The sequence below is a fragment of the Cetorhinus maximus genome, chromosome 28 (assembly GCF_964194155.1).
Source record: "Cetorhinus maximus chromosome 28, sCetMax3.hap1.1, whole genome shotgun sequence".
Lineage (NCBI taxonomy): Eukaryota > Metazoa > Chordata > Chondrichthyes > Lamniformes > Cetorhinidae > Cetorhinus > Cetorhinus maximus.
Window position 1 is genome coordinate 18304382 of NC_135906.1, and position 24850 is coordinate 18329231.

Consider the following 24850-nt stretch of genomic DNA (forward strand, 5'->3'; position numbering starts at 1 on the left):
GCACTTCCCTCAATTTAGTCTACTGCATTCATTGCTCCCAATGCGGTTTCCTCTACATTGGAGAGACCAAACGCAGACTGGGTGACCGCTTTGCAGAACACCGGTCTGTCCACGAGCATTACCCAGACCCCCCTGTCGCTTGCCATTTCAACACTCCACCCTGCTCTCATGCCCACGTGTCTGTCCTTGGCCTGCTGCATTGTTCCAGTGAAGCTCGACGCAAACTGGAGGAACAGCACCTCATCTTCCGACTAGGCACTTTACAGCCTTCCAGACTGAATATTGAGTTCAACAATTTTAGATCGTGAACTTTCTCCTCCATCCCCAACCCCTTTCCAATCCCACCCCCCCCTTTTTTTTCCAATAATTTATACAGATTTTTCTTTTCCCACCTATTTCCATTATTTTTAAATGTATTTCCATCCATTGTTTTATCTCTACTTTTTAGCCTTTTTCGCTTCCTTCACCCCACCCCACCCCCACTAGATAAAAACAAAAAACTACTGCGGATGCTGGAAATCCAAAACAAAAACAGAATTACCTGGAAAAACTCAGCAGGTCTGGCAGCATCGGTGGAGAAGAAAAGAGTTGACGTTTCGGGTCCAATGACCCTTCACCCCCCACTAGGGCTATCTGTACCTTGCTTGTCCTGCTTGCTACCCTTAATTAGCACATTCTTTAGATAATATCACCACCTTCAACACCTCTTTGTCCTTTTGTCTGTGACATCTTTTGCTTATCTCCACCTATCACTGACCCTCTATCCAGCTCCACTTGTCCCACCCTCCCCTTAAACCAGCTTATATTTCACCTCTCTTCTATTTTCACTTAGTTCTGTTGAAGGGTCATTCGGATTCGAAACGTTAACTGTGTTCCTCTCCGCAGATGCTGCCAGACCTGCTGAGTTTTTCCAGGTATTTTTGTTTTTGTTTTGGATTTCCAGCATCCGCAGTTTTTTGTTTTTATTATAGACAGGATTGTTAGTACAGGCTGCAACCGCATGTGCAATGGGTTCTATGAAAGATAATACACAGCACAATGTGTGTTACAGCATAATCCACAGTCTGCCTTTATAAAGGATAACAGGTACACTTCAACGTGTTATGTGCAGGTTATTGCAGTTTGCAATCTTATGTATGCGATATTACACAGCCTGCAGTGCAATATACACCAGATAAAAGGCTGCCCAATATAGCTTACATATAATAATGCACAGACTGCAATGTCTTACATTGGATAATGTACGTCAGTCGTGAGATATACAGAATAACACAGTGCATTGTGACAATGGTTAACATGCCTGCTCCACATGTGGTGGTTCATGTAAATTGTGTTACACACTGGATGAGAACAGAAACCAGTGTGTTACACACTGGATGATAGCAGACAGGAGTGCGTTATTGGATAACTGTTACACTGGATGCTAACACATATGGGTGTGTTACACACTAACACTAACACAGACGGGTGTGTTACACGTTGGATGATGATACACACGGTGGTGTATTACACACTGGATAACGTACAGGAGTGCATTACACACTGGGTAACACACAGACAAGAGTGTGTTACACATTGGATAACACACAGACATGTATGTTGCACTGTGGATCAGGGCATAAACATCTGAAGGCTCTTGTTGTAAACCCCTTGCCACAGTGAACAAAGTTGTTTAGAATCTTTCTTGAGCTGGATTGAGTCATTATCTGATGTATCAGGTATCTGGTCCTGGGTATGGATACTGCTCTGGGGCTGAGACACTTTGTAGAATTAGAAAGAAGCCTTGCACTGATCACATCTTAGCTTAGAATACTTGAAGTGGTTACTGGGTACCTGTATAAATGTGTATTTATATATAAGGTTTTTGTTTAAAAAAAAAGATTCTGTAATTCATCCCTCCTGTTTATAGAGAACGTATACACAGAAAATCACTGGCATAGAGCATTAGTTTCTAAAGGGTTATGGGTGAAAGTTATCCAGGAGTTTTTAGCTCATTTTATTGGTGCTGTTGATCCTGGTAAATCCTTCTAAGCAGGCCACGAAAACAAAACTCGAAGCAAAATGTGGTAATCTGATCCCAGGGCAGCTCCTCAGGGGATTTTCTAATGACAGTGTCACTTGTTAAAGTTCATCAATAAACGGAGTGATATTTTGAAAAACATCATCCTCTGTTCCTTCTCCTTGAATCTAAAACGTGAAAATCAGACAGATGTAATCAGTGGTGGTGGTCACCAGGTTAAGACACGCGCTAATTATTCAACGCAAATTGTGTGAAGTTGCTTCTCTATTTTATCTTTCCATGGTTATCTTAGTCTCACCTCCCTCCCAGGAAACTTGCTGTCCTTTCCCAACCTGGACCTTCGTGCTGACTCACAGCTTGCCTCTGAAATGATGAGCAGGACACGTTGATACAACTTGATTGGAACCACCCCTTTCCTCAGGATGACAGGCAGGAATACGTGCCAATCGTGACCTTCACGTCAACATCCCAAGGATGAATTCAAGTGTGGGTACCTTGGGAGCAGGATTTCAAAGTGTATCCCTGAACTGACCTTACGAACTCCTCTCAGCTCCTCGCAGTTAACCAACTATAATCAATTTGTAAAGGGGCTCCAAACACACCATCCACTTTGGCTAAACTTTCCACCAATCTGTCTGTTCTTTCCCATGGCTGGAGAGTACAGAACATGGAGTCACAGTCTTAGGATAAGGAGTTGGTCATTTGGGCCAGAGATGAGGAGAAATATCTTCACTCAAAGGGTTGCGAATCTTTGGAATTCTCTATCCCAGAGGGTTGTGGAACCATCGTTGAAAATATTTACGGCTGAGGTTGGAATTTTGGGCAGTAGGGAAGCAAGGGATATGTGAAAAGGGCAGGAAGGTGAAGTAAAAGATCAGCCATGACCTTATTGATGGCTCCCAGAGGTTATGTGAACTGGTCCTAAACAGGTTCTTTCCAGTTTAATCAGCAAGGAGGCACGATAGAGATGACCAACATAAACTGAACTTCAATATAATTTACAAAGAAACAGAGTATACATCAACTGCCCCCTCATCACTAGGTAAAGTGCTGCCAAGGCCTCCCTGAGTGAGGGACTGAGCCTCGGTTTATAATGGTTCAGCTGAAGGGCAGTACCTGTGACAGTGCAGCACTCCATCAGTTAACCTCCTGTTTCAGGAATGTGCTAAACCCACTACAACTATTCACTCCCGCCCTCAGCACTTAAATCTTTCACCAAAATGATTTGGTGGGGAGAACATAATGTTTTTACCTTCTTCAGGAGTCCTTTAGTCTCATAATGTTTCACAACAGGTGTGGAGTCAACGAAATAAGCGTCCACCCGCTTGCATATAGTCACCTCATTGTCATCAAATCGATTGCTGGTTTGTCCGCGGCTCATTAGCCGTTCCTTCATGATCTCAGGACTGCATTCAATGAGCAGCACGATGGTGGGCAGAGTAAACTACAGAGAGAGACATAGGAAGAGAGCTCTTTCAGGTTAATCCATCTCTTCAAAACCATCTCATCTAATCGACCTTTTACTCCAGGACCATCTCACTCAGAAATCTATCGCTTAGCCAATGAACCTTCGGGAAAGTGTCCATGTTAAGGGTCGGATCTGGCCGAGTTTCCTTTCAATTTAGAGTGGATTCAGGCCAGTAACCAGTACGAACAACACTGTCCCAGCAAGTCTCAAGAAAGAATAAAGAAATTTGCATTTCTATAGCACCTTTCACAACCGCAGGATGTCCCAAACCATTTGCAGGCAATGAAGAGTAAAGTGGTCAATTTGTGCACAGCAAGCTCCCACAAACAGCAATGTGATAACGCCCAGATAATCTGTTTTAGTGGTGTTGGCTGAAGGCCAAATATTAGCCAGGATACCGAGGAGAACGCCCCCTGCTCTTCTTCAAAAAAGTGCTATGAGATTTTTACATCCACCTGTGAAGACACATGGGACGTAGAGTAGCATCTCATCCAAATGACAACACCTCCGACAGTGTGGCGCTCCCTCAGTACTGACCCTCCAACAGTGCGGCGCTCCTTCAGAACTGACCCCCCAGCAGTGCAGCGCTCCCCCTTCACTGACCCCCCAACAATGCGGCGTTCCCTCATTACTGACCCTCTGACAGTGCAGCGCTCCCTCAGTACTGATCCTCCGACAGTGCAGCATTCCCTCAGTACTGGCCCTCTGACTGTGCAGCACTCCCTCAGTAGTGAGCCTTCAACAGTGTCCTAGGCCCAACCATCTTCAGCTGCTTCATGAATGACCTTCCTTCCATCATAAGGTCAGAAGTGGGGATGCTCACTGATGATTGCACAATGTTCAGCACCATTCGCGACTCCTCAGTTACTGAAGCAGTCCATGTCCAATTGCAGCAAGACCTGGACAATATCCAGGCTTGGGCTGACAAGTGGCAAGTGCCATTTGCACCACACAAGTGTCAGGCAATGATCATTTCCAACAAGAGAGAATCGAACCTTCGCCCCTTGATGTTCAATGTCATTTCCATTGCTGAAACCCCCACTGTCAACATTCTGTGGGTTACCTTTGATGAGAAACTGATCTGGACTAGCCATATAAATACTGTGGCTACAAGAGCAGGTCAGAGGCTAGGAATCCTGTGACGAGTAACCTCCTGACTCCCCAAAGCTTGTCCACCATCTACAAGGCACAGGTCAGGTGTATGATGGAATACTCTCCACTTGCCTGGATGAGTGCAGCTCCAACAACCCTCAAGAATCTTGACAGCATCCAGGACAAAGCAGCCCACTTGATTGGCACCCCTTCCACAAACATTCACTCCCTCCACCACCGACGCACAGTAGCAGCAGTGTGTACCATCTACAAGATGCACTGCAGGAACTCACCAAGGCTCCTTGGACAGCACCTTCCAAACCCATGACCATTGAAACAGCAAGGGCAGCAGACACATGGGAACACCACCACCTGCAAGTTCCCCTCCAAGCCACTCACCGTCCTGACTTGGAAATATATCACCGTTCCTTCACTGTCACTGGGTCAAAATCCTGGAACTCCCTCCCTAACAGCACTGCGGGTGTACCTACACCACATGGACTGCAGTGGTTCAAGGAGGCAGCTCACCACCACCTTTTCAAGGGCAGCTAAGGATGGGCAATAAATACTGACCTAGCCCATGAACGAATAAAAAAACACACACACACACAAACTGACCTTCCCTCTCCTGCCCTCCTCCTATCATTGAGCTTCCCTTTCGTTCTTCCCGTCACCCCCCTCCCTCCCTCTTCCACAGGTTTAAAAACTCTTACATTTCTATCTTTCTTCGGTTCTGATGAAAGGGCATCGGCCTGAAATATTAATTCTCTTTCTCTCCACAGATGCTGCCTGACCTGAGTATTTCCATCATTTGCTGTTTGTGTTTTTTGGATTTTGCTTTTTGAATATTGAGAACGAATGGGCCTCCAGACTTACAGATTTATCGAAGGCTTCGGCCTGTTTTAAAGTCCGAGGATATCCATCAATCATGAAGCCCTTAGTCTCCTGCAGATTCTCTAACATGGCATCCTTCAGAATCTCCAAAGTCGTTCCCTGAATAAACACAAATTAAAAGAATGGAAACAATTGAGAAAGACTGTTTAAAGTTTGCAATTCCCAGAAAGCAATCTCTGTAATTACCCACATATTCCGCCTCTTTTCACATATATATATATACACTCTTGACTGACTTATTTTCTTGTTTTCTATCTGTGATATTTTTGTCTTTAATAAATTGAAATATTAAAAGAAAATGAGAAATAAAACTAATTCTTTTAATGTCTCTGATAGAATGATATATCACAGAATTGCTATAGTGCAGAAGGAGGCTATTTGGCCCATCGTGTTCTGCACCAGCTCTCTGAATGAGCGATTCCCTTAGTGGCACTCTCCTGCTTTCTCCTCGTAACCCTGCACATTCTTCCTCTTCAGCTAAGCCTAATTCCCTTTTGAATACTGGGAACAGGTTTGAGGGGCTGAATGGCCTCCTCCTGTTCCTATGCTCCCAGCTTGTCTCTGATTAAAGTTGAAAATTTTAGGATAATTGAGAGACCATATGGAGTGAACACCCATCACCGTTGTGTGCTGATCTGATAGTTCAACAGAAGGCAATCATTGTCCCTTCTTTATTGAAGGCATTGACTCTGAGACTGCCTGGAACATGCACCCAATGAACTGGAGAGTGAACAGGAAAGCATGTTGGCTCTGAATGAAAGACAGCGTCTCACTATCAATACTGGTAGTAGAATTTCATGACGTGTTTTTGTGACCATTGAGATCTCGATCACACTCACATGACAAACACTGGAGGGAAGAGCGACCTGCCCTGAGCACTAGATCCAACTGGGAGCAGCATTCCCAGGATAAGGCTGGGAACAAGTCTCCAGGCCAATACCCTCACTAGGGTGGTGGGGTGGGGTGGGGGGTGGAAAGAGTGGTAAGTGGTGGGGAGGGGGTGCAGGGGGTAGTGGCTGTGACTCCCAAATGGAAAAGGAAATAAAATACATTCCAAGAAAATGTCAAGAAACCAAATCTCAAGATCAATGCTGGTTGCAGGTGAAAAAAGCTGACAATTGGATGAAATGCTGTCTGAAGGATAGTAAACAGTGGAGACTGGATGGGACGGTGAAATCAGGGTGTTTAAAATCATTGCGAATATGTCAGGAACAGTATTGGGATCCCCAGTGTTTCTCAAACGAGGTTTTCACTAGAATAATGGGGACTGAGAAAGTTGATAAAACAAAGGGTAAGGACCTGTGACATACCCAGGGAGCAAAATACTGTAAGCAGCTACTTCCAGGAATCCTCACACCACAAGGGCATCTAAAGTTAGTCTGATTCACTGTGAGAGAAGTGACCATCAGAGACATGTTCCAATTCGAGTGGCATTTGGAGTTAGAAGAGAGTGGGGCCCACATCAGCCGGGAGGCTGTGTAACCGTTCCCCAGCTAAAGCTAGATAAGATCGCTGGCTTCAAGTGACAATGAGAAATACTTCCTGAGCACAAAAAGAATCAAGGGATGTGGTGAGTAGGTGGGCTGGTGAAAGTCTTCTACTCATTAGGCCTAAAGCCATGCTCATAAAACAATTGATACCCTTCCAATGAGAACAATGGCGGATGATGAGGCCAAGACTACTCACCAATGGCACGAGGCCTCCTTCAATCATGATCTTCTTTATCTTATTACCTCTGTCTGTTTCGTTGCTGATCTCCTTCCGCAGAAGGTTTCCTGTCGACAGATGTGTGAAACCATACCTCTCCATCATTTTCACACACTGGCTGCCTTTGCCAGAACCAGGACCCCCTGAAACATCACAAAGTGCTAGTGTTCACAAGAGGCTGTGGAATAACTTTTATTCATTTATTTTTTAACAAACATTTCCCCCCATTTCAGTGAACATTGTGCATACGACAACAACCTCTATTTATGAAGCACCTTCAACATCCCAAGGTGCTTCACATAAGCAATTATCAAATGAAGCTTGACACAAGCCAGATTAGGGGATATTAGGGTAGGTGATCAAAAGCTTAGTCAAAGAGATCGATTTTAAGGAGCATCTTAAACGAACAAAGGTAGAAAAGTGGCAAGGTTTAGAGAGTTAATTCCAGACCTTAGGGCCCAGGTAGCTGAAGGCATGGCTGCCAACGGTGGAGTGATTAAAATCGGGGACGATTAAGAGGTCAGAATTAGATGAGCACAGAGTTCTCAGAGGGGTTCAGGGGTTGGAGGAGGTTACAGAGATAGGGAGGGTTGTAGGGGCTGGAGGAGGTTACAGAGATAAGGAGGGTTGTTGGGGCTGGAGGAGGTTACAGAGATAGGGAGGGTTGTAGGGGCTGGAGGAGGTTGCAGAGATAGGGAGGGTTGTAGGGGCTGGAGGAGGTTACAGAGATAGGGAGGGTTGTAGGGGCTGGAGGAGGTTACAGAAATAGGGAGGGTTGTAGGGGCTGGAAGAGGTTACAGAGATAGGGAGGGTTGTTGGGGCTTGAGGAGGTTACAGAGATAGGGAGGGTTGTAGGGGCTGGAGGAGGTTACAGAGATAAAGAGAGGGAAGTTCATGGAGGGATTTATAAACAAGAATGAGATTTTTCAAATTGAGATGGCGCTGGACAGGGAGTCAATGTAAGTCGGTGATCAAGGGGGTGATGGGTAAATGAGATTTGATGAAAGTTAGGACGCAGGAACCAGGGATCTGGATAGGCTGCAATTTATGGAGAGCAGAAAGTGGGAGGGCAGTAGTGACTGTCTGAGAACCGTTGCCGGAAAGAGTTATATTTAAGCAGACTACGCACACAGCTCTCTTGTTCTAATCTCCAACACAGGAATATAGGAGGCCCTTCAATCCATTGTGCCTGTGCTGGCTCTATGGTGACATTTACCTAATTCGTCTCATTCCCCTGATTTTTCCCCATAGCCCTGAAAATTTCTCCTTTTCAAGTGTTTTCTCTTTTGATAAGTATTGTTGAATCTGTTTCCACCACCCTTTCAGGCAGTGCATTCTAGGTCATAATAACTCACTGTGTTAAAATGTCTCATCTTCCCTCTTGGTAATTATCTTAAATCTGTATCCTCCTGCCCCTGGAAACAGTTCATTTTTATTTAATTTTGAACACCTCTATCAAATCTCCCTTTAACTTTCTCTGCTTGAAGTAGAACAATCTTGGGTTTTAATTTAATAAGTGCCATTATTTATTAACTAACATACATACAGTCTGCCCATAAAAACAGCTTGACACAAGGTTCCAGAGAATGGTGGAAGATTTATTTTACTCACCAATTACAAAGATAATTTTAGTGACTTTCAGCTTTTCTGTAAAAGAGATATTTAGAATTTCACGGTTAAAACATTTTCCGCTGTTGAATTTTCTTCACTTGTTTACAGTTCTTATTTGCACATTGTGGTGAATCACAGGAGGGGGTCCCATCGGCTGACACCCCTGCCCCCACCCCAGTGACATCCTTCATTGAGAGTCTCCATTGGTTTCATAGCCGCACATTGTAAAACCTGTCCATTATCAGAGTGAATCAATGACACGAGAAGAGTGAATGTGGACTACCTGCCCACCAGAGGGAGTCTGTGAGCTTGTAAAACTGGCACAGCAGCTGGAAACTGGGCAGTGTGGCACCCGAATAACTGGGCCAGCCATTTGTCTCTGCTTCTGTTTACAACATACTGACTTGTGTCAGCCTTGGCTAAGTGGGTAGCACTCTCACCTCTGAATCAGAAGGTAGGGGGGGGGTTCAAGTCTAAATCCAGAGTGTTAAGTATAAAATCCAAGCTGACACTCCCAATGCAGCGCTGAGGGAGTGCTGCACTGTTGGAGGGTCAGTACTGAGGGAGTGCTGCACTGTCGGAGGGTCAGTACTGAGGGAGCGCTGCACTGTCGGAGGGTCAGTACTGAGGGAGTGCTGCACTGTTGGAGGGTCAGTACTGAGGGAGTGCCGCATTGTCGGAGGGTCTGTACTGAGGGAGTGCCGCATTGTTGGAGGGTCTGTATTGAGGGAGTGCTGCACTGTTGGAGGGTCAGTACTGAGGGAGTGCTGCATCATCAGAGGGTCAGTACTGAGGGTGTGCTGCGCTGTCGGAGGGTCTGTACTGAGGGAGTGCTGCACTGTCGGAGGGTCTGTACTGAGGGTGTGCTGCACTGTCGGAGGGTCAGTACTGAGGGTGTGCTGCGCTGTCGGAGGGTCAGTACTGAGAGAGTGCTGCATTGTCGGAGAGACAGACGCACTGGCAGAAGTGTTTTTCAGGGGAGATGTTAAACCGAGAGTCATCTGTCCTCCCAGGTGGATATAAAAGATCCCACATCACTATCCTAAAAAAGAGCAGGGGAGTTCTCCCCAACATCCTGGCCAATAATAATCAACATTATTAAAACAAGGAGCTCCCTATGTGTAAATTGGTTATCAAAGTTGTTCATTGATTGTAAGGAGTTTTGGGACAACCTGAGATTGTTAGAAATGCCTCAATTTCAACCTAACCTGCCTGACATGAAGTATTTTACAGTCCAGCAGACTTACTCCTTACTGATTTCTCCTTCTGATGAATATAAGGATGTTTGGACAGATTCCAGCCCAGTTCCTAATCATCAGATCAAATCCCTCTATCACCTGGTGCTAACTGATGATACATTAAACAGGGAATAACTCCCATTTTGTTCAGTCTAACTGATGCTGTAGATTCCTACCCGATCTCTGTATTTTGATTTAGGATTTCCCCATTAATGAGGCACCAGTACTCAGAACAGCCCCATCCAAATCTCCAGGCCTACACAATTCACCGCGGGATCCGGGGAGTGGTGATATAAGACCATAAGACATAGGAGCAGAAATTAGGCCATTCGGCCCATCGAGTCTGCTCCACCATTCAATCATGGCTGATAAGTTTCTCAAACCCATTCTCCCGCCTTCTCCCCGTAACCTTTGATCCCCTTACCAATCAAGAACCTATCTATCTCGGTCTTAAATACACTCAATGACCTGGCCTCCACAGCCTTCTGTGGCAATGAATTCCATAGATTCACCACTCTCTGGCTAAAGAAGTTTCTCCTCATCTCTGTTCTAAAAGGTCTTCCCTTTAATCTGAGGCTGTACCTTCAGGTCCTAGTCTCTCCTACTAATGGAAACATCTTCCCCAAGTCCACTCTATCCAGGCCTTTCAGTATTCTGTAAGTTTCAATCAGATCCCCCCTCATCCTCCTAAACTCCATCGAGTATAGACCCAGAGTCCTCAAACGTTCCTCATATGTTAAGCCTTTCATTTCTGGGATCATTCTCGTGAACCTCCTCTGGACCCTCTCCAGGGCCAGCACATCTTTCCTGAGATACGGGGCCCAAAATTGCTCACAATATTCTAAACGTGGTCTGACCAGAGCCTTATAAAGCCTCAGCAGCACATCCCTGCTTTTATATTCTAGTCCTCTCGAAATAAATGCCAACATTGCATTTGCCTTCCTAACTACTGACTCAACCTGCAAGTTAACCTTAAGAGAATCCTGGACTAGGACTCCCAAGTCCCTTTGCACTCCAGATTTCTGAATTCTCTCCCCATTTAGAAAATAGTCCATGCCTCTATTCTTCCTATCAAAGCACATGACCTCACACTTCCCCACATTGTATTCCATCTGCCACTTCTTTGCCCATTCTCCTAACCTGTCCAAATCCTTCTGCAGCCTCTCTGCCTCCTCAATACTACCTGTCCCTCCACCTATCTTTGTATCATCTGCAAACTTAGCCAGATGCCCTCAGTTCCTTCATCTAGATCATTAATGTATAAAGTGAAAAGTTGTGGTCCCAACACTGACCCCTGCGGAACTCCACTAGTCACCGGCCTCCATCCTGAGAAGGACCCCCTTATCCCCATTCTCTGCCTCCTGCCAGACAGCCAATCTTCTATCCATGCTAGTACCTTGCCTCTGACACGATGGGCTCTTATCTTACTGAGCAACCTCCTGTGCGGCACCTTGTCAAAGGCCTTCTGGAAGTCCAAGTAGATAACATCCATTGGCTCTCCTTTGTCTAACCTACTCATTACCTCCTCAAAGAATTCTAACAGATTTGTCAGGCATGACCTCCCCTTGATGAAACCATGCTGACTCTGCCCTATTTTACCATGTACTTCCAAGTATTCTGAAATCTCATCCTTAATAATGGACTCTAAAATCTTACCAACGACCGAGGTCAGGCTAATCGGCCTGTAATTACCCGTCTTTTGCCTCACTCCCTTCTTAAACAGGGGGGTTACATTAGCGATTTTCCAGTCCTCTGGGACCCTCCCTGACTCCAGTGATTCCTGAGAGATCACCACTAATGCCTCCACTATCTCTTCAGCTATCTCCTTCAGAACTCTGGGGTGTAATCCATCTGGTCCAGGTGATTTATCCACCTTCAGACCTTTCAGTTTTCCTAGCACCTTCTCTTTGGTAATGGCCACCATACTCACCTCTGCCCCCCGACTCTCTTGAACTTTGGGGATGTTACTCGTGTCTTCCACTGTGAAGACTGACGCAAAGTACCTATTCAGTTCCTCCGCCATTTCTTTGTTCCCCACTACTACTTCTCCAGCGTCATTTTCCAGCAGCCCAATGTCCACTTTTGCCTCTCTCTTACCCTTTATATATCTAAAAAAACTCTTGCAATCTTCTTTTATATTACTGGCTAGTTTACCCTCTTCGCCGCATTGTATGCTTTCTCTTTAGCTTTTATGCTGTCCCTGACTTCCCTTGTCAGCCATGGTTGCCTCGTCCTCCCTTTAGTATGCTTCTTCTTCCTAGGGATGAATTTTTGCTGTGTCTCCCAAATTACTCCCAGAAACTCCTGCCATTGCTGTTCCACTGTCTTTCCTGCTAGGCTCATCTCCCAGTCAATTCTGGCCAGCTCCTCCCTCATGCCTCTGTAGTTGCCTTTATTCAACTGTAATACCGTTACATCTGATTCCAGCTTTTTCCTCTCAAATTGCAGGGTAAATTCTATCATATTATGGTCACTTCCTCCTAAGGGTTCCTTCACCTTAAGCTCCCTTATCAAATCTGCCTCATTACACATCACTAAATCTAGAATTGCCTGTTCCCTAGTGGGCTCCACCACAAGCTGCTCCAAAAAACCATCTCCTAGATATGGAGCAGTAACAGGAGTGAGCTGCCTCATCTCAGACACTGGATTCCTGGGAATAGTCTCCAGAGAAAGCTGTCAGCTTGCTGTACTGGACTAGTGTACTCCAGTCACGGACCTCCCCTCAAACATCTCATCATGTTTCATTGAGATGCAATGGTGCCTCATTTGAAGGATGGGTGAACATTAGAGCAATGAAGAGAATTTTCACTCATTCATCTCTCATGGTGTGTTGGATAAGTCAGATTTCTGGCCGTGATTGTAACCGGTGTCAACAAGAGGTCTTCTTTTTCATTTTTGGGTCAAGGAAGCATTCCCTGGTTTTGATTTTTTTCCCAGAATTTACCTTTGACTTCGTCACTAATCTGCACAGAGTCACCACTTTTACAGTTCCCCATTCCACTCTTCTGTCTAGTGTTCTGGCTCCTGATATCTCCCAGTACTCAGTGAGTACAACCTCCGCAGTATCGCTGCTGTTTGCCTTTTTTCTTGTTTCTCTACTGGTCACCCAGCCATTATGACTTAACAGTAGGAGACCCAGGCATCACCCACTGTGCTGTACATTGGCTGGACCACATCTAAGCACTGTGCCATTGAGCAAAGTGTAACAGGCTGGGTGAAAGGGCAGACAATGCAGTAAAGCTTTGCAATGAACCAGTGTATGACTGAACAAAGTTTTGTACTCTAGGAGCTGTAAGATGAGTTACAGGCAGGACAGTGGTCCATCTATCAGACTGTCAATGTAACCAGATACTGTTCTCTTCCCTGACTCTGTCGATGTCACTGTGCTCATTGTTCCTCTGAATCCTCCACGTTCGTTCCTCCCGAATTCCAGCAACGTTGATCCTCCTGGCCTCTGAATCCTCACTCTGTTGGGATCAATAATCTTCACACCATCTTCTCTCCAACCTTGTTCTGACTCCGGGCCTCTACAAAGAGTGGAACTGCTCTCCTCCCTCAGCCTTTGCTTTTCATCTGCAACCTACAGCCGTTTCTAAAACACATGTGCCATCTCCTAATCTTGCTGATTAACCGCATCTTTTAATCGTGCTCTCCTCCAGCCTGTGCAGTGTGTGGGCTTTAATGCTAGGCCGTGTATAGAATCAACTACCTGTCACAGTGACCTGCTCAACCCTGCTGAGATCATCTTCAATGATGATGTCACAAAGTATTACACCTCTGATTGTTAAAGTGTGAAAATTATTATCCTGAAGCCTTGAGGAATATTAGAAAGGCAGAGAATATCCCCACGTTACCAAAGTAGACAATATAGGGGCTAGGAGTTTGAGGAACATGAACGTTGGTCACTTCAATATCAAAACAAGTCGTCTAATAAGGGTAGCACTAACTCCAAGTAACTGACAAGGCAGTTTCATCTTAGTGTGCAACTCAAAGGCAAAGTCAGGATTTATACCCATGTACAGATGAAAGAAAGAATAAACTTGCATATCTATCGCACCTTTCACAACCTCAGGATGTTCTGAAGATCTTTTGGAAGTGCAGTCATGTTGTAGTGTAGGGAGATGGATAAACTGTGTGGGTAGGCAGGGAATTAATTACAGGGTATCTGCTATTGGTTAATGAGGGATGCAGGTGATAAGCAATTGTGGCTCTTTTGGCTCCATTTCAGTAAAATATTATAAAATTGCTGTTTTCCTCTGATACTGACAGTGACAAAACTCAACATTTAAAGTGAAATTAACAGCAAACCTCCCCTGGTTACTGCTCCCGGGAAATCAGTGGAGAATTTGAGTTATAACCACGAAAGCGTTACACCCTGTAAAACACATTATTTCCTACATCAGGATAAACATGTATATGCTAAAGGCTACAGACAGCTAAGAGGCTACAGATATTCGGGCCCTAGTTTTCTGAGATTCTTGTGGATTGTTTTCCAACTGTGACCTGGAAATGTGAGTGTGAAAGGAAGAATCATTGATTAAAATGTTAAAACGTTCCTGCATTCACATCCAACTTGGAACCACTCGAAAGTTTATAACGTTTCATTGTCTCTATGGGTTTTACTGAGAAAGTGGGAATCGGAATGAGCAAGATCAAGGTTGGGAATAAGTCAACAGCAAGAATCCAGAATAAATTTGCCTAATTCATTTGTTTAAATGAGTATATACTCTATGGTGAAATGTGACTGAGTGTGTTACACAAAGGGTCTCTATTTGCACTAATACATTAACAATAGAGCCCCTCTCGGTAAGGCAAAGTATTTTACAAAGTGTTTTCCTCTATTGAACAAGGTATAGAATGCAAAAGCAGGGATGCAATGCTGGAACTGTATAAAACGCTGGTTAGGCCACAGCTGGAGTTTTGTGTACAGTTCTGATCGCCACATTACAGGAAGGACATAATTGCTCTGGAGAGAGTACAGAGGAGATTTGCAAGAATGTTGCCAGGGTTTGAAAATTGCAGCTATGAGGAGAGATTGAACAGGCTATGGTTGTTTCCCTTAGAACAGAGGAGGCTGAAGGGTGACCTAATTGAGGTGTAGAAGATTATGAGGAGTCTCGATAGGGGAGACAGGAAAGACCTGTTTCCCCAAGTGGAGAGGTCAATTATCAGGGGGCACAGATTTAAGGCGATTGGTAGAAGGGTTAGAGGGGACATGAGGAAAATCTTCTTCACCCAGAGGGTGGTGGGTACCTGGAATTCACTGCCTGGTAGAGGCTGAAATGCTGAACTGATTTAAAAAGGTACCTAGATCTGTACCTGAAGTGCTGTAACCTGCAAGGCTACAGACCGGGTGCTGGAAGGCAGGATTAGAATGGGCGGCTAGTTTTTTTAAAACTTTTTCTTTCTCAGCCATTGCAGACATGATCGGCTGAATGACCTCTTTCTGTGCCATAACTTTTCTCTGGTTCTATGGTTCTAAAACAGCAAAGTTGTACCAGGCTATACCAATAGATGTATAATCCTAATTTGTTCCAAAGCCCCTTAAAAAGGGATAAGTGGTGTTAATTAAGAAGAAATTTGCATTTATATATTAGTTCATCAAATCTGCAATATCCAAAAGCATTTCACAGGCAAGAAATTATTCTTTGAAGTGCAGTCACTATTGTTATGCAGTAAAACAGAGAAGCCAACTTATGCTCAAGAAACTCCTGCAAACAACTAATGAAAGGACTAAGATAAAAGCAAAAAACTGTGGATGCTGGAAATCGAAAACAAAAACAAAAATACCTGGAAAAACTCAGCAGGTCTGGCAGCATCTGTTGAAGGGAGCACAGTTCTGTTGAAGAGTCATGCGGACTCGAAACGTTAACTGTGCTCCCTTCCACAGATGCTGCCAGACCTGCTGAGTTTTTCCAGGTATTTTTGTTTTTGTTAATGAAAGGACTAAGCAGTTAATCTGTATTTGCTGCTGTTGATTGAGGGAGGAATATTGGCCATGAGATTGGAGATAACTTCCCTGTCTTCAGAACAGTACTGTGGAATATTTTACACCTGCCTGAACAGAAAGACCTAGCCCTAAGCTAGATGGCACCTCCAACAATGCTGCACTGAGGTGAGCACTGGGTAAGGCCATCAAAAGAGTGAGGATCAGAATCCTTCATTGTTTGTGGCAAAGTGTGTTCAGGAGCTGCAGATATTGCAACTCTCATGAAATTCCTGTTATGAGAGGTATGTGTTGGGTGATGAGTTAGACAGGAAAATGATCTGGACATAAAGTATACGATATAGAAAGTGTTTCAAATGTTATTAGTTGGTTAGATCAAGGCCAGAAGAGGTTAAGAGTAAGACAGCTTTCAGATCCTGGGAAAGCATCTTTAATACTGAGTTCTGTAAGATACCTCAAGATAAACATTTGCGTCACAGGAGTGCTGGACAATGACCATCTCCAACAAGAAAGAATCTAACCATCATCCCTTGATATTCAATGGCATTACCATCACTGAATCCCCCACTATCAACATCTTGGGAGTTACCATTGACCAGAAACTGAACTGGACTAACCATATAAATACTGTGGCTACAAGAGCAGGTCAAAGGCTAGAAATCCTATGGTGAGTAACTCACCTCCTGACTCCCCAAAGCCTGTCCACCATCTACAAGGCACAAGTCAGGAGTGTGATGGAATACTCTCCACTTGCCTGGATGAGTGCAGCTCCAACAACACTTAAGGAGCTCGACACCATCCAGGACAAAGCAGCCCCGCTTGATTGGCACCCAATCCACAAACATTCACTCCCTCCACCACCGACACACAGTAGCAGCAGTGTGTACCATCTACAAGATGCATTGCAGGAATTCACCATGGCTCCTTCAACAGCACCTTCCAACCCTGCAACTGCTACCATCTAGAAGGACAAGGGCAACAGACACATGGGAACACCACCACCTGTAAGTTCCCCTCCAAGTCACTCACCATCCTGACTTGGAAATATGTCGCCGTTCCTTCACTGTCGCTGGGTCAAAATCCTGGAACTCCCTCCCTAACAGCACTGTGGGTGTACCTACACCACAGGGACTGCAGCAGTTCAAGCAGGCAGCTCACCACCACCTTCTCAAGGGCACTTTTTTTTTTAAGTCATTCATGGGATGTGGGCATCGCTGGCTGCATTTATTGCCCATCCCTAATTGCCCTTGTTCAGAGGGCATTTAAGAGTCAACCACATTGCTGTGGGTCTGGAGTCACATGTAGGCCCAGACCAGGTAAGGACGGCAGATTTACTTCCCTAAAGGGGATTTGTGAACCAGATAGGTTTTTACGACAATCAGCAATGGTTTCATGGTCATCATTAGACTTTTAAGTCCAGATTTTTATTGAACTCAAATTTCACCATCTGCCGTGGTGGGATTCGAACCCAGGTTCCCACTGCATTACCCTAGGTCTCTGGGTTACTAGTCCAGTGACAATGTTACTCAGCAGTACTATGGGCAGTAAATGCTGGCCTAGCCAGCAACACCCACTTCCTGTGAAATAATAATTTTTTTAAGCAATCAAAGAATGCAGGGTGAAAGTGTAGGACAATGAAATGACTTTCATAAATCCTCCTCTCGATATGAAATCGACTCTCTCCCATTGTCAGACTGATTAGCTCCAGATCAACAGAAAATATCTCACACATGAAATATATCTAAATAAAACAACGGAACGATATAAAGCGTTGACTGTGTTGAACTGTTTCTCTCGCTCTGTGACATTTTTGGTTTTCTTCATGAATTGAATAGCGTGCAAATCCACAGGAGCTTTGTATCTGCAGCGCTGCTGGTCCCTGCCCCCTGGGTCCAGTGCCTACTTCAGCGTGACAGGCACCTTTTGCATCTAAACTCACACATTGTGTGGTGCCCTCAGGTCACACTGGGCTACAGAGCGGCTAATACAAGATGCAGTGAGGCTCCGGAGGCACAAAGCAGCGAGTATTTGATATCAGGTGGGTTCCTGCTGTCTGCTTTCATGTGTGGCTGAGAATCCTTTTCTGACTGATTTCTCTCACCTTCAGAAGCTCGCACACACGCTGTGTCCGGACCTTTATTGTCCTGAACTGGACTAGTTCTGTTGCATTTTGAAGTTAAAGCTGAGAAGGTCTCAGCAGTGACATGTCGATTGTGGCATTTCTTTCATGACTGCCGAAGACTGATATAAAAGGAAACAGACTTACATTTCTATAGCGCCTTTCACTACCTCAGACCATCCCAAAGCACTTTACAGCCAATGAGGTACTTTTGAACTGTAGTCACTGTTGTAATGTAGAAAATCTGCATACAGCAAGATCCCACAAACAGCAGTGTGATAAAGAACAGATAATCTGTTTGAGTGATGTCATTTGAGGGATAAATAAATGGCCAGATCACCAGTTAGAACTTTCTTGAATAACACCATGGGACCTTTGATATCCACCTCAGGGAGTAGGTGGGCCTTGGTTTAAAGTCTCATCTCTGACAGTACAGCGCTTCCTCAGTACTGAACATCTGACAGTACAGCACTCCCTCAGTACTGACCCTCTGACAGTACAGCACTCCCTCAGTACTGACCCTCTGACAGTGCAGCACTCCCTCAGTACTGAACATCTGACAGTGCAGCACTCCCTCAGTACTGACCCTCTGACAGTACAGCACTCCCTCAGTACTGAACATCTGACAGTGCAGCACTCCCTCAGTACTGACCCTCTGACAGTACAGCACTCCCTCAGTACTGAACATCTGACAGTACAGCACTCCCTCAGTACTGACCCTCTGACAGTACAGCACTCCCTCAGTACTGCACTAGAGTTTCAGACTTGGTGCTCAAGTCTCTGGATTGGGGGTTGAACCCAAACCTTCTCACCCAGAGGCAAGAGAACTACCCCCTGAGGCATTGATGACACTATCCAGGATAATGTTCCATCGCAACAAAGTGAGTCAGCTTATTAACTACCCCGCCCCCAATGGCATTGCTCCCATCGAGTCAATTCACATGCTCTCCATCAATGACATCCAATGTATGAGACTTGTGGGAAAGTGAGTGTGTTTCAGGACACAACATCTGATTTCCCCGATCACACAGAGGCTAACTGTCTTACTTGGATCCACAGGTCAATTAGAGGTCAGAAAGAACCAGCAGGAAAGGAAATAGAAACAGTTTTTCCCTTTTAAAATGTGTCTTGGGATGGTAATTAAGTGGTGCTTTTGACACTGGTGAGCTTTCGCTGTAGGTAACTTGTTTTCTCTATATTTATCACTGTTTTAATTGTGATGCAGAAATCTCTATGTGACTGTGACACCTGAAAACTTGTGACAATTTGGAATTTATGTGGGAGTGATTTGCAATTCACACAGAAACACCTGTAACAGGAAACTTACAGTTGCACCCATCTTCAAACACAGAAATAAATACTGTCCCCAGCACTCCCCCACAATCTCACACTGCCCACATACTACCTACGATACGCCAGGTACCGGGTCATACGTGTGCTCTGATGGTGATCAGAGCCTCCCTCTGACTCTAGGGTGCACTGAAGAAAAGGAAAGTTTGCTCTCCTCCACTATGTCGAGAGTTTTCCATTCCCCCCACCACCCGCCCCCCCACCCCCTCAGGGCTGGACTGTATCTCCAACACGTTGTCTGTGGATGCTAATGTTCTGAGATGGGGTAGACCATTTAGGACTGAGGTGAGGAGAAATTTCTTCACCCAGAGAGTGGTGGAATTCGTTACCACAGAAAGTAGTTGAGACCAAACCATGGTATGTTTTCAAGAAGGAGTTAGATTTAGCTCTTGGGGCGAAAGGGATCAAAGGATATGGGGAGAAAGCGGGAGCAGGCTATTGAGTTGGATGATCAGCCATGATCATAATGAATGGCGGAGCAGGCTCGAAGGGCCGAATGGCCTACTCCTGCTCCTAGTTTCTATGTTTCTATGTTTCTATCATTACTGACCTTGTAGGGACTCGTCACCAGAGGCAGAATCTCCAGCCTGTCGCAACAGACCAAACAAGAGAGAATATTATTAACCAGCCTGAAACCATTGACCACAACCCCACAAACTCGACAAGCTCACCACATTCAATCAGAGAACATACAGGAAGAGGCCCTTCAGCCCGTCGTGCCTGTGCTGGTAAAGGGAAGGAAGAGGCAGGCTTACCCTACCTATAGGCTTCCCCTGCAGCACCCCTCCCCCCCTCCACCCCTCCAGCCCCTTCACCTCACCTCCAAAACTTGTGTGGGCATCAACAGTCTTATGGTGCCTCGCAGCCCCGGTGCTGAATGATGACGGGCTATTCAATCTGCGAAGGCTTCACAGGCGAGCTGCTGTAGAGCCTCAGACTCACACGTTGGCCCAGCTCTGCCAGCAGATGTTCAGACAGCCTCGATTTCCCCCATCAGTGACCTGAACCCCAGACTGAGATGGATCCTATCACATTCCCAGACAGGCTGTCTCTGCCGGCCACACGACCAAAATCGAGACCCCCCTCCGCCCCGCAGCTGTTCCCTAAACGAACTCTTTCTTTTCCATGAGCCTGGCACACTCCCTCCTTCCTTCGCTCGGTCTAACTCACCTCTGACAAGCTCCAGTTAGTATCAGGCAGCTCCCCCTCTTTCCCAGCTTCACAGCCGCACTGGTCAATTGGGTCAGCAACTCCAGTCGGGCATATTCCCGGAGCTTCCATCACATGGACCTCCGGCTCAAACCCTTCCCTTGACCCCCCCGCCCACCCCCCACCCCACCATCCCCCACCCCCAGTCAAACGGCCCTTTCCTTTCAGCCGCTCCCCCATCTCCAATATTCTTGGAGCTAATAAACAAAGGGGTGCAAAGGAACCATTAAGCAACATTATTAATCCCCTAGTGATTTTCCTCTGTGTCCAGGAGATGAATTCCCTGGAGCCTCCTGGACTATTCTAGAAGGGTTGGTAACTCAGCTGATCAAATCCTACATGATAGAGCTTAGCTCCTGTCCTTGGCTGGCCAGTCAACTTGCCCGTAGAGGAAGATGGTTTTGTGTTGGCTGCATTATGTAACCAAATTGATTCTAAATATATTTGAATTCACTCCTCCAAATAATTACCCAAAGGCAGCTTGTGATTGGTGCTAAAATACACTCAGGGCTTTGGAGAGAGGGAACAGAGAGAGAACAGCCACAGTACAATGTCTCTCCAAAATACTGGCCCTATTGTGTCAAACCTTTCTCCGGGGAATTGAAAGCTTTTCCTGATGTTGTCACGGGAATGTCATTGTCCAATGTGGACGGTGTCAGGAGCTCCCACACTTGCTCCTGCTCCGAGGGACTGGATTGGGCCCGAACCTGATCAGCTGCCTTCTGCCCTTTCTAATGGAGCACAGCCAGTCAGCAATCGATCACCAGTCCATCTCTCTTCCACTCTTTCTCTTTCATATTCTCCCCTCACTGTATCACTCCTTCCATCCCTCTCTCCCTCCATCCCTCTCTCTCCTGCCATCCCTCTCTCTCTCTCATCCCCCTCTCCCTCCATCCCCGTCCCCCTCTCTCCCACTATCCCTCTTTCACTCCATCCTCATCCCTCTCTCTCACCATCCCTCTCTCTCCCTCCATCCCTCTCTCTCCCTCCATCCTCATCCTTCTCTCCCACTATCCCCCTCTCTCCCACCATCCCTCTCTCCCGCCATCCTTCTCTCTCCCACCATCTTTCTCACTCCCTGCATCCTTCTCACTCCTTCCATCCCTCTCTCCCTCCATTCCCATCTCCCACCATTCTCATCCCTCTCTCCCACCATTCCTCTCTCCCGCCATCCTTCTCTCTCCCGCCATCCCTCTCTCCCGCCATCCCTCTCTCCCGCCATCCCTCTCTCTCCCTCCATCCCTCTCTCTCCCTCCATCCCTCTCTCTCCCTCCATCCTTCTCACTCCCTCCATCCCTCTCTCCCTCCATCCCCATCTCCCTCCATCCTCATCCCTCTCTCCCGCCATGCCACTCTCTCCCTCCATCCTCATCCCTCTCTCCCGCCATGCCACTCTCTCCCCCGATCCCTCTCTCTCCCCCCATCCCTCTCTCCCCCCATTCCTCCATCCCTCTAACACTCAGATGGAAGAGAGGGATGGATGGAGAGAGGGATGAGGATAGTGGGAGAGAGGGATGGGAAGAGAGAGATGGAGGGAAAGAGAAGGATGGAGTTTTTCTGTTTTGTTTCCTCCTTTCCCTCTCTCTCTCTCTCTCTCTCTCATTTGCTGTCTCTTTCTCTCTCCACCCTGCACTCTGATCCCTCGCTGAAATAAGGACATTGAAAGTTTGAGGTGGGATTTGATTGGTTCAGGAGGCAGTCTCTATGGAAATATTGAAGGAAATTGGGTTGCCAACTCTGATTTAATGTAATCCTGGAGATTTTATTACATGTCCTTACATGCCTCACCCAGTCAAATATCCTGTCCATTTCCATTACTTCTTATAAATAATAGTCAGAAATATTCAAAGTAAAGGAAAAAGACACATTAAAAATAAGTTTTAATGCCCCAATGTTTTTTTTCTCCCAGTTTCCTGTTCATCAATGTCCACAAGGTGAATCTTTCATGATTTGTGGAGAGTCCAGGCCGATCTCGGAGATTTGGGAACACCACAGGGAAGTTTTGGGATCCTCAGTTGATGGGGGATGGGGCTGGGGAGGGAGGCTGTGAAATTACTGCATCACTGAGCATTTGGGCTGATGAGTCTCCATGGGAACCAATCTCTCCCAATGTTAGCGTTCCAATCCAACTGCAGCAAAATGGGCTGCATGTCACAGAAAGGCACCCTTGTCTTTTAAAGGAACCTTGTCCGGGAAAGTGTCTCACAGAGCAATTTAGAGAGAAGGTCTATTGATGTGCTTTTAATTCCAGCCCCCTACTCTCTCTCTCTCTCAGTTGGTTCAGGACGCTGGGCTAGGGAGAGATAGAGTCAACCCAGGGTCTGATTCCTTTTCAACCACTGCCCCGGGGGCTGGATTTGAGTGAACATCAGAGTCCGTGATGTCTTGAGACACCCAACACACAGCCCCGAAGAATGGACACTGTGGGCTTAGCTGGTAAACACTACACAGCCCAGCAGGGCGGTCACAGCACAGCTAGACCCTCTGCAGACCACTGCTCAACGTTCCTGCTGCTGGGTGTGTTGGGCAGATGGGCTCAGGCTCTGCCTTTCAGAGTCGAATAGTTCTCCAGCTTCCGTGTGGTTCCTCAGGGTCAGAGTGAGGGAAAGGGCAACAGGTGCTTGTGGAATATTCTCAAGGGTGAATTTAGAAAAAGGGAGGGGGTGTGGGGAAGGAAGGGCGGACATGGACGGACAACAGTGAATTTATTGCTGTTACCTGCTCCTCAGTATCTGAGTTGGCGTCAGTGATCAGGCAGAGATCGAGCTCACTGGGGCCTGAGTGGAAAGAGAGGGAGAGAGACAGAAGAATTAAACAATCCTGCTTTCAGGCACCTGTATCTTCACAACACTTAATACAATATTCCCAGAGATTGACTGTTTCCAAGCCACTTCCTCCCTGAGCTTTAGGTGACATTTAACTCTCGATAGTCAAGTTTAGACTGCTATTAAAAGGGTTCTGTTAACTCTGGCGGTGAGTTTTAATTTGTGTTTATTTCCCCTAGCTTTATTTTAAACCCTTTAAATCTTCACTTCTGAAAACCAGAATTTAACACACGTGTTAACTAGAGCACTAAAAGTAATGCAAAGTGAGAATCAATGTTTGAGTGAGAAATATATGAAGATGTAAGTCCTGTGTGCATGGCTGCAATGCTCTGAATCTCCTGGAGCCTCCAGTTACAATTTAGCAGCAACATTAGCCCCGGGACAGAGTCCCGGACATCAGAGGAGACACCTCATTCAGCTCAGCCTGGTCCTGGGAGCCAACATCTGGCCTTCCCTCAGGCTGGACATTCAGAAAATGGTCACAGCACAGAAGGAGACCATTCAGCCCATCTCATTGTGCGTGCCAGCTCTCTGTAAGAGTAACTCAGCTATCGTCCCGCTCTGAAAGCTGGGAGCTCCACTTACTGACCCCAGTGTGGGAGCCAATCAGATCCGGGTGTGACCTTTCGAGACGAGACCGAGTTCAGGAATGAGAGGGATTTCAGGAATTACAATCTGTCTGGCATCAGGGGGTGGGCAATCAGACACTCTCCCCTCATCTCTACCCTGTCTCCTTCCTCTGCCGCATCCCCTCACTCGGACTCGTTCCCTCCCTCCGCTCCATCTCCTCACTCTGCCTTGAGTCCCCCCTCTGCCCTGTACCCTCCCTCTGCCCAGGCCCCTCACTCCTGCCCAGGCCCCTCACTCCTGCCCAGGCCCCTCACTCCTGCCCAGGTCCCTCCCTCCTGCCCAGGTCCCTCACTCCTGCCCAGGTCCCTCACTCCTGCCCAGGTCCCTCCCTCTGCCCCGTCCCCTCCCTCTGCCCTGATCCCTCACTCCTATCCCATCCCCTCACTCCTACCCTGATCTCTCACTCCTATCCTGACCCCTCCCTCCCACCCTGACCCCTCCCTCCTAACCCGTCCCCTCACTCCTAACCCGTCCCCTCACTCCTACCCTGTCCCCTCACTCCTAACCCGTCCCCTCACTCCTAACCCATCCCCTCACTCCTAACCCGTCCCCTCACTCCTAACCCGTCCCCTCACTCCTAACCCATCCCCTCACTCCTAACCCGTCCCCTCACTCCTAACCCGTCCCCTCACTCTTAACCCGTCCTCTCACTCCTATCCTGACCCCTCCCTCCCACCCTGTCCCCTCACTCCTAACCCATCCCCTCACTCCTGCCCTGATCCCTCACTTCTACCCTGACC

At 46.5% G+C, this 24850-nt stretch overlaps 1 protein-coding gene across 1 annotated transcript in view; it reads right to left on the reverse strand.

Annotated features, from left to right (window-relative positions):
- Positions 1-1587: 1587 nt before the first annotated feature.
- Positions 1588-24850, reverse strand: part of LOC144668765 (adenylate kinase isoenzyme 5-like) — a 43404-nt gene continuing 20141 nt past the window's right edge. Inside the window, exons 8-14 of the mRNA XM_078531096.1 lie at positions 23374-23432; positions 19997-20033; positions 8793-8828; positions 7161-7324; positions 5457-5573; positions 3273-3464; positions 1588-2187 (exon numbers count right to left, since the gene is read on the reverse strand). Coding sequence (XP_078387222.1) covers positions 2122-2187; positions 3273-3464; positions 5457-5573; positions 7161-7324; positions 8793-8828; positions 19997-20033; positions 23374-23432 — 671 coding nt within the window. The 3' untranslated portion in view covers positions 1588-2121. The remainder of the gene's footprint in view (positions 2188-3272; positions 3465-5456; positions 5574-7160; positions 7325-8792; positions 8829-19996; positions 20034-23373; positions 23433-24850) is intronic.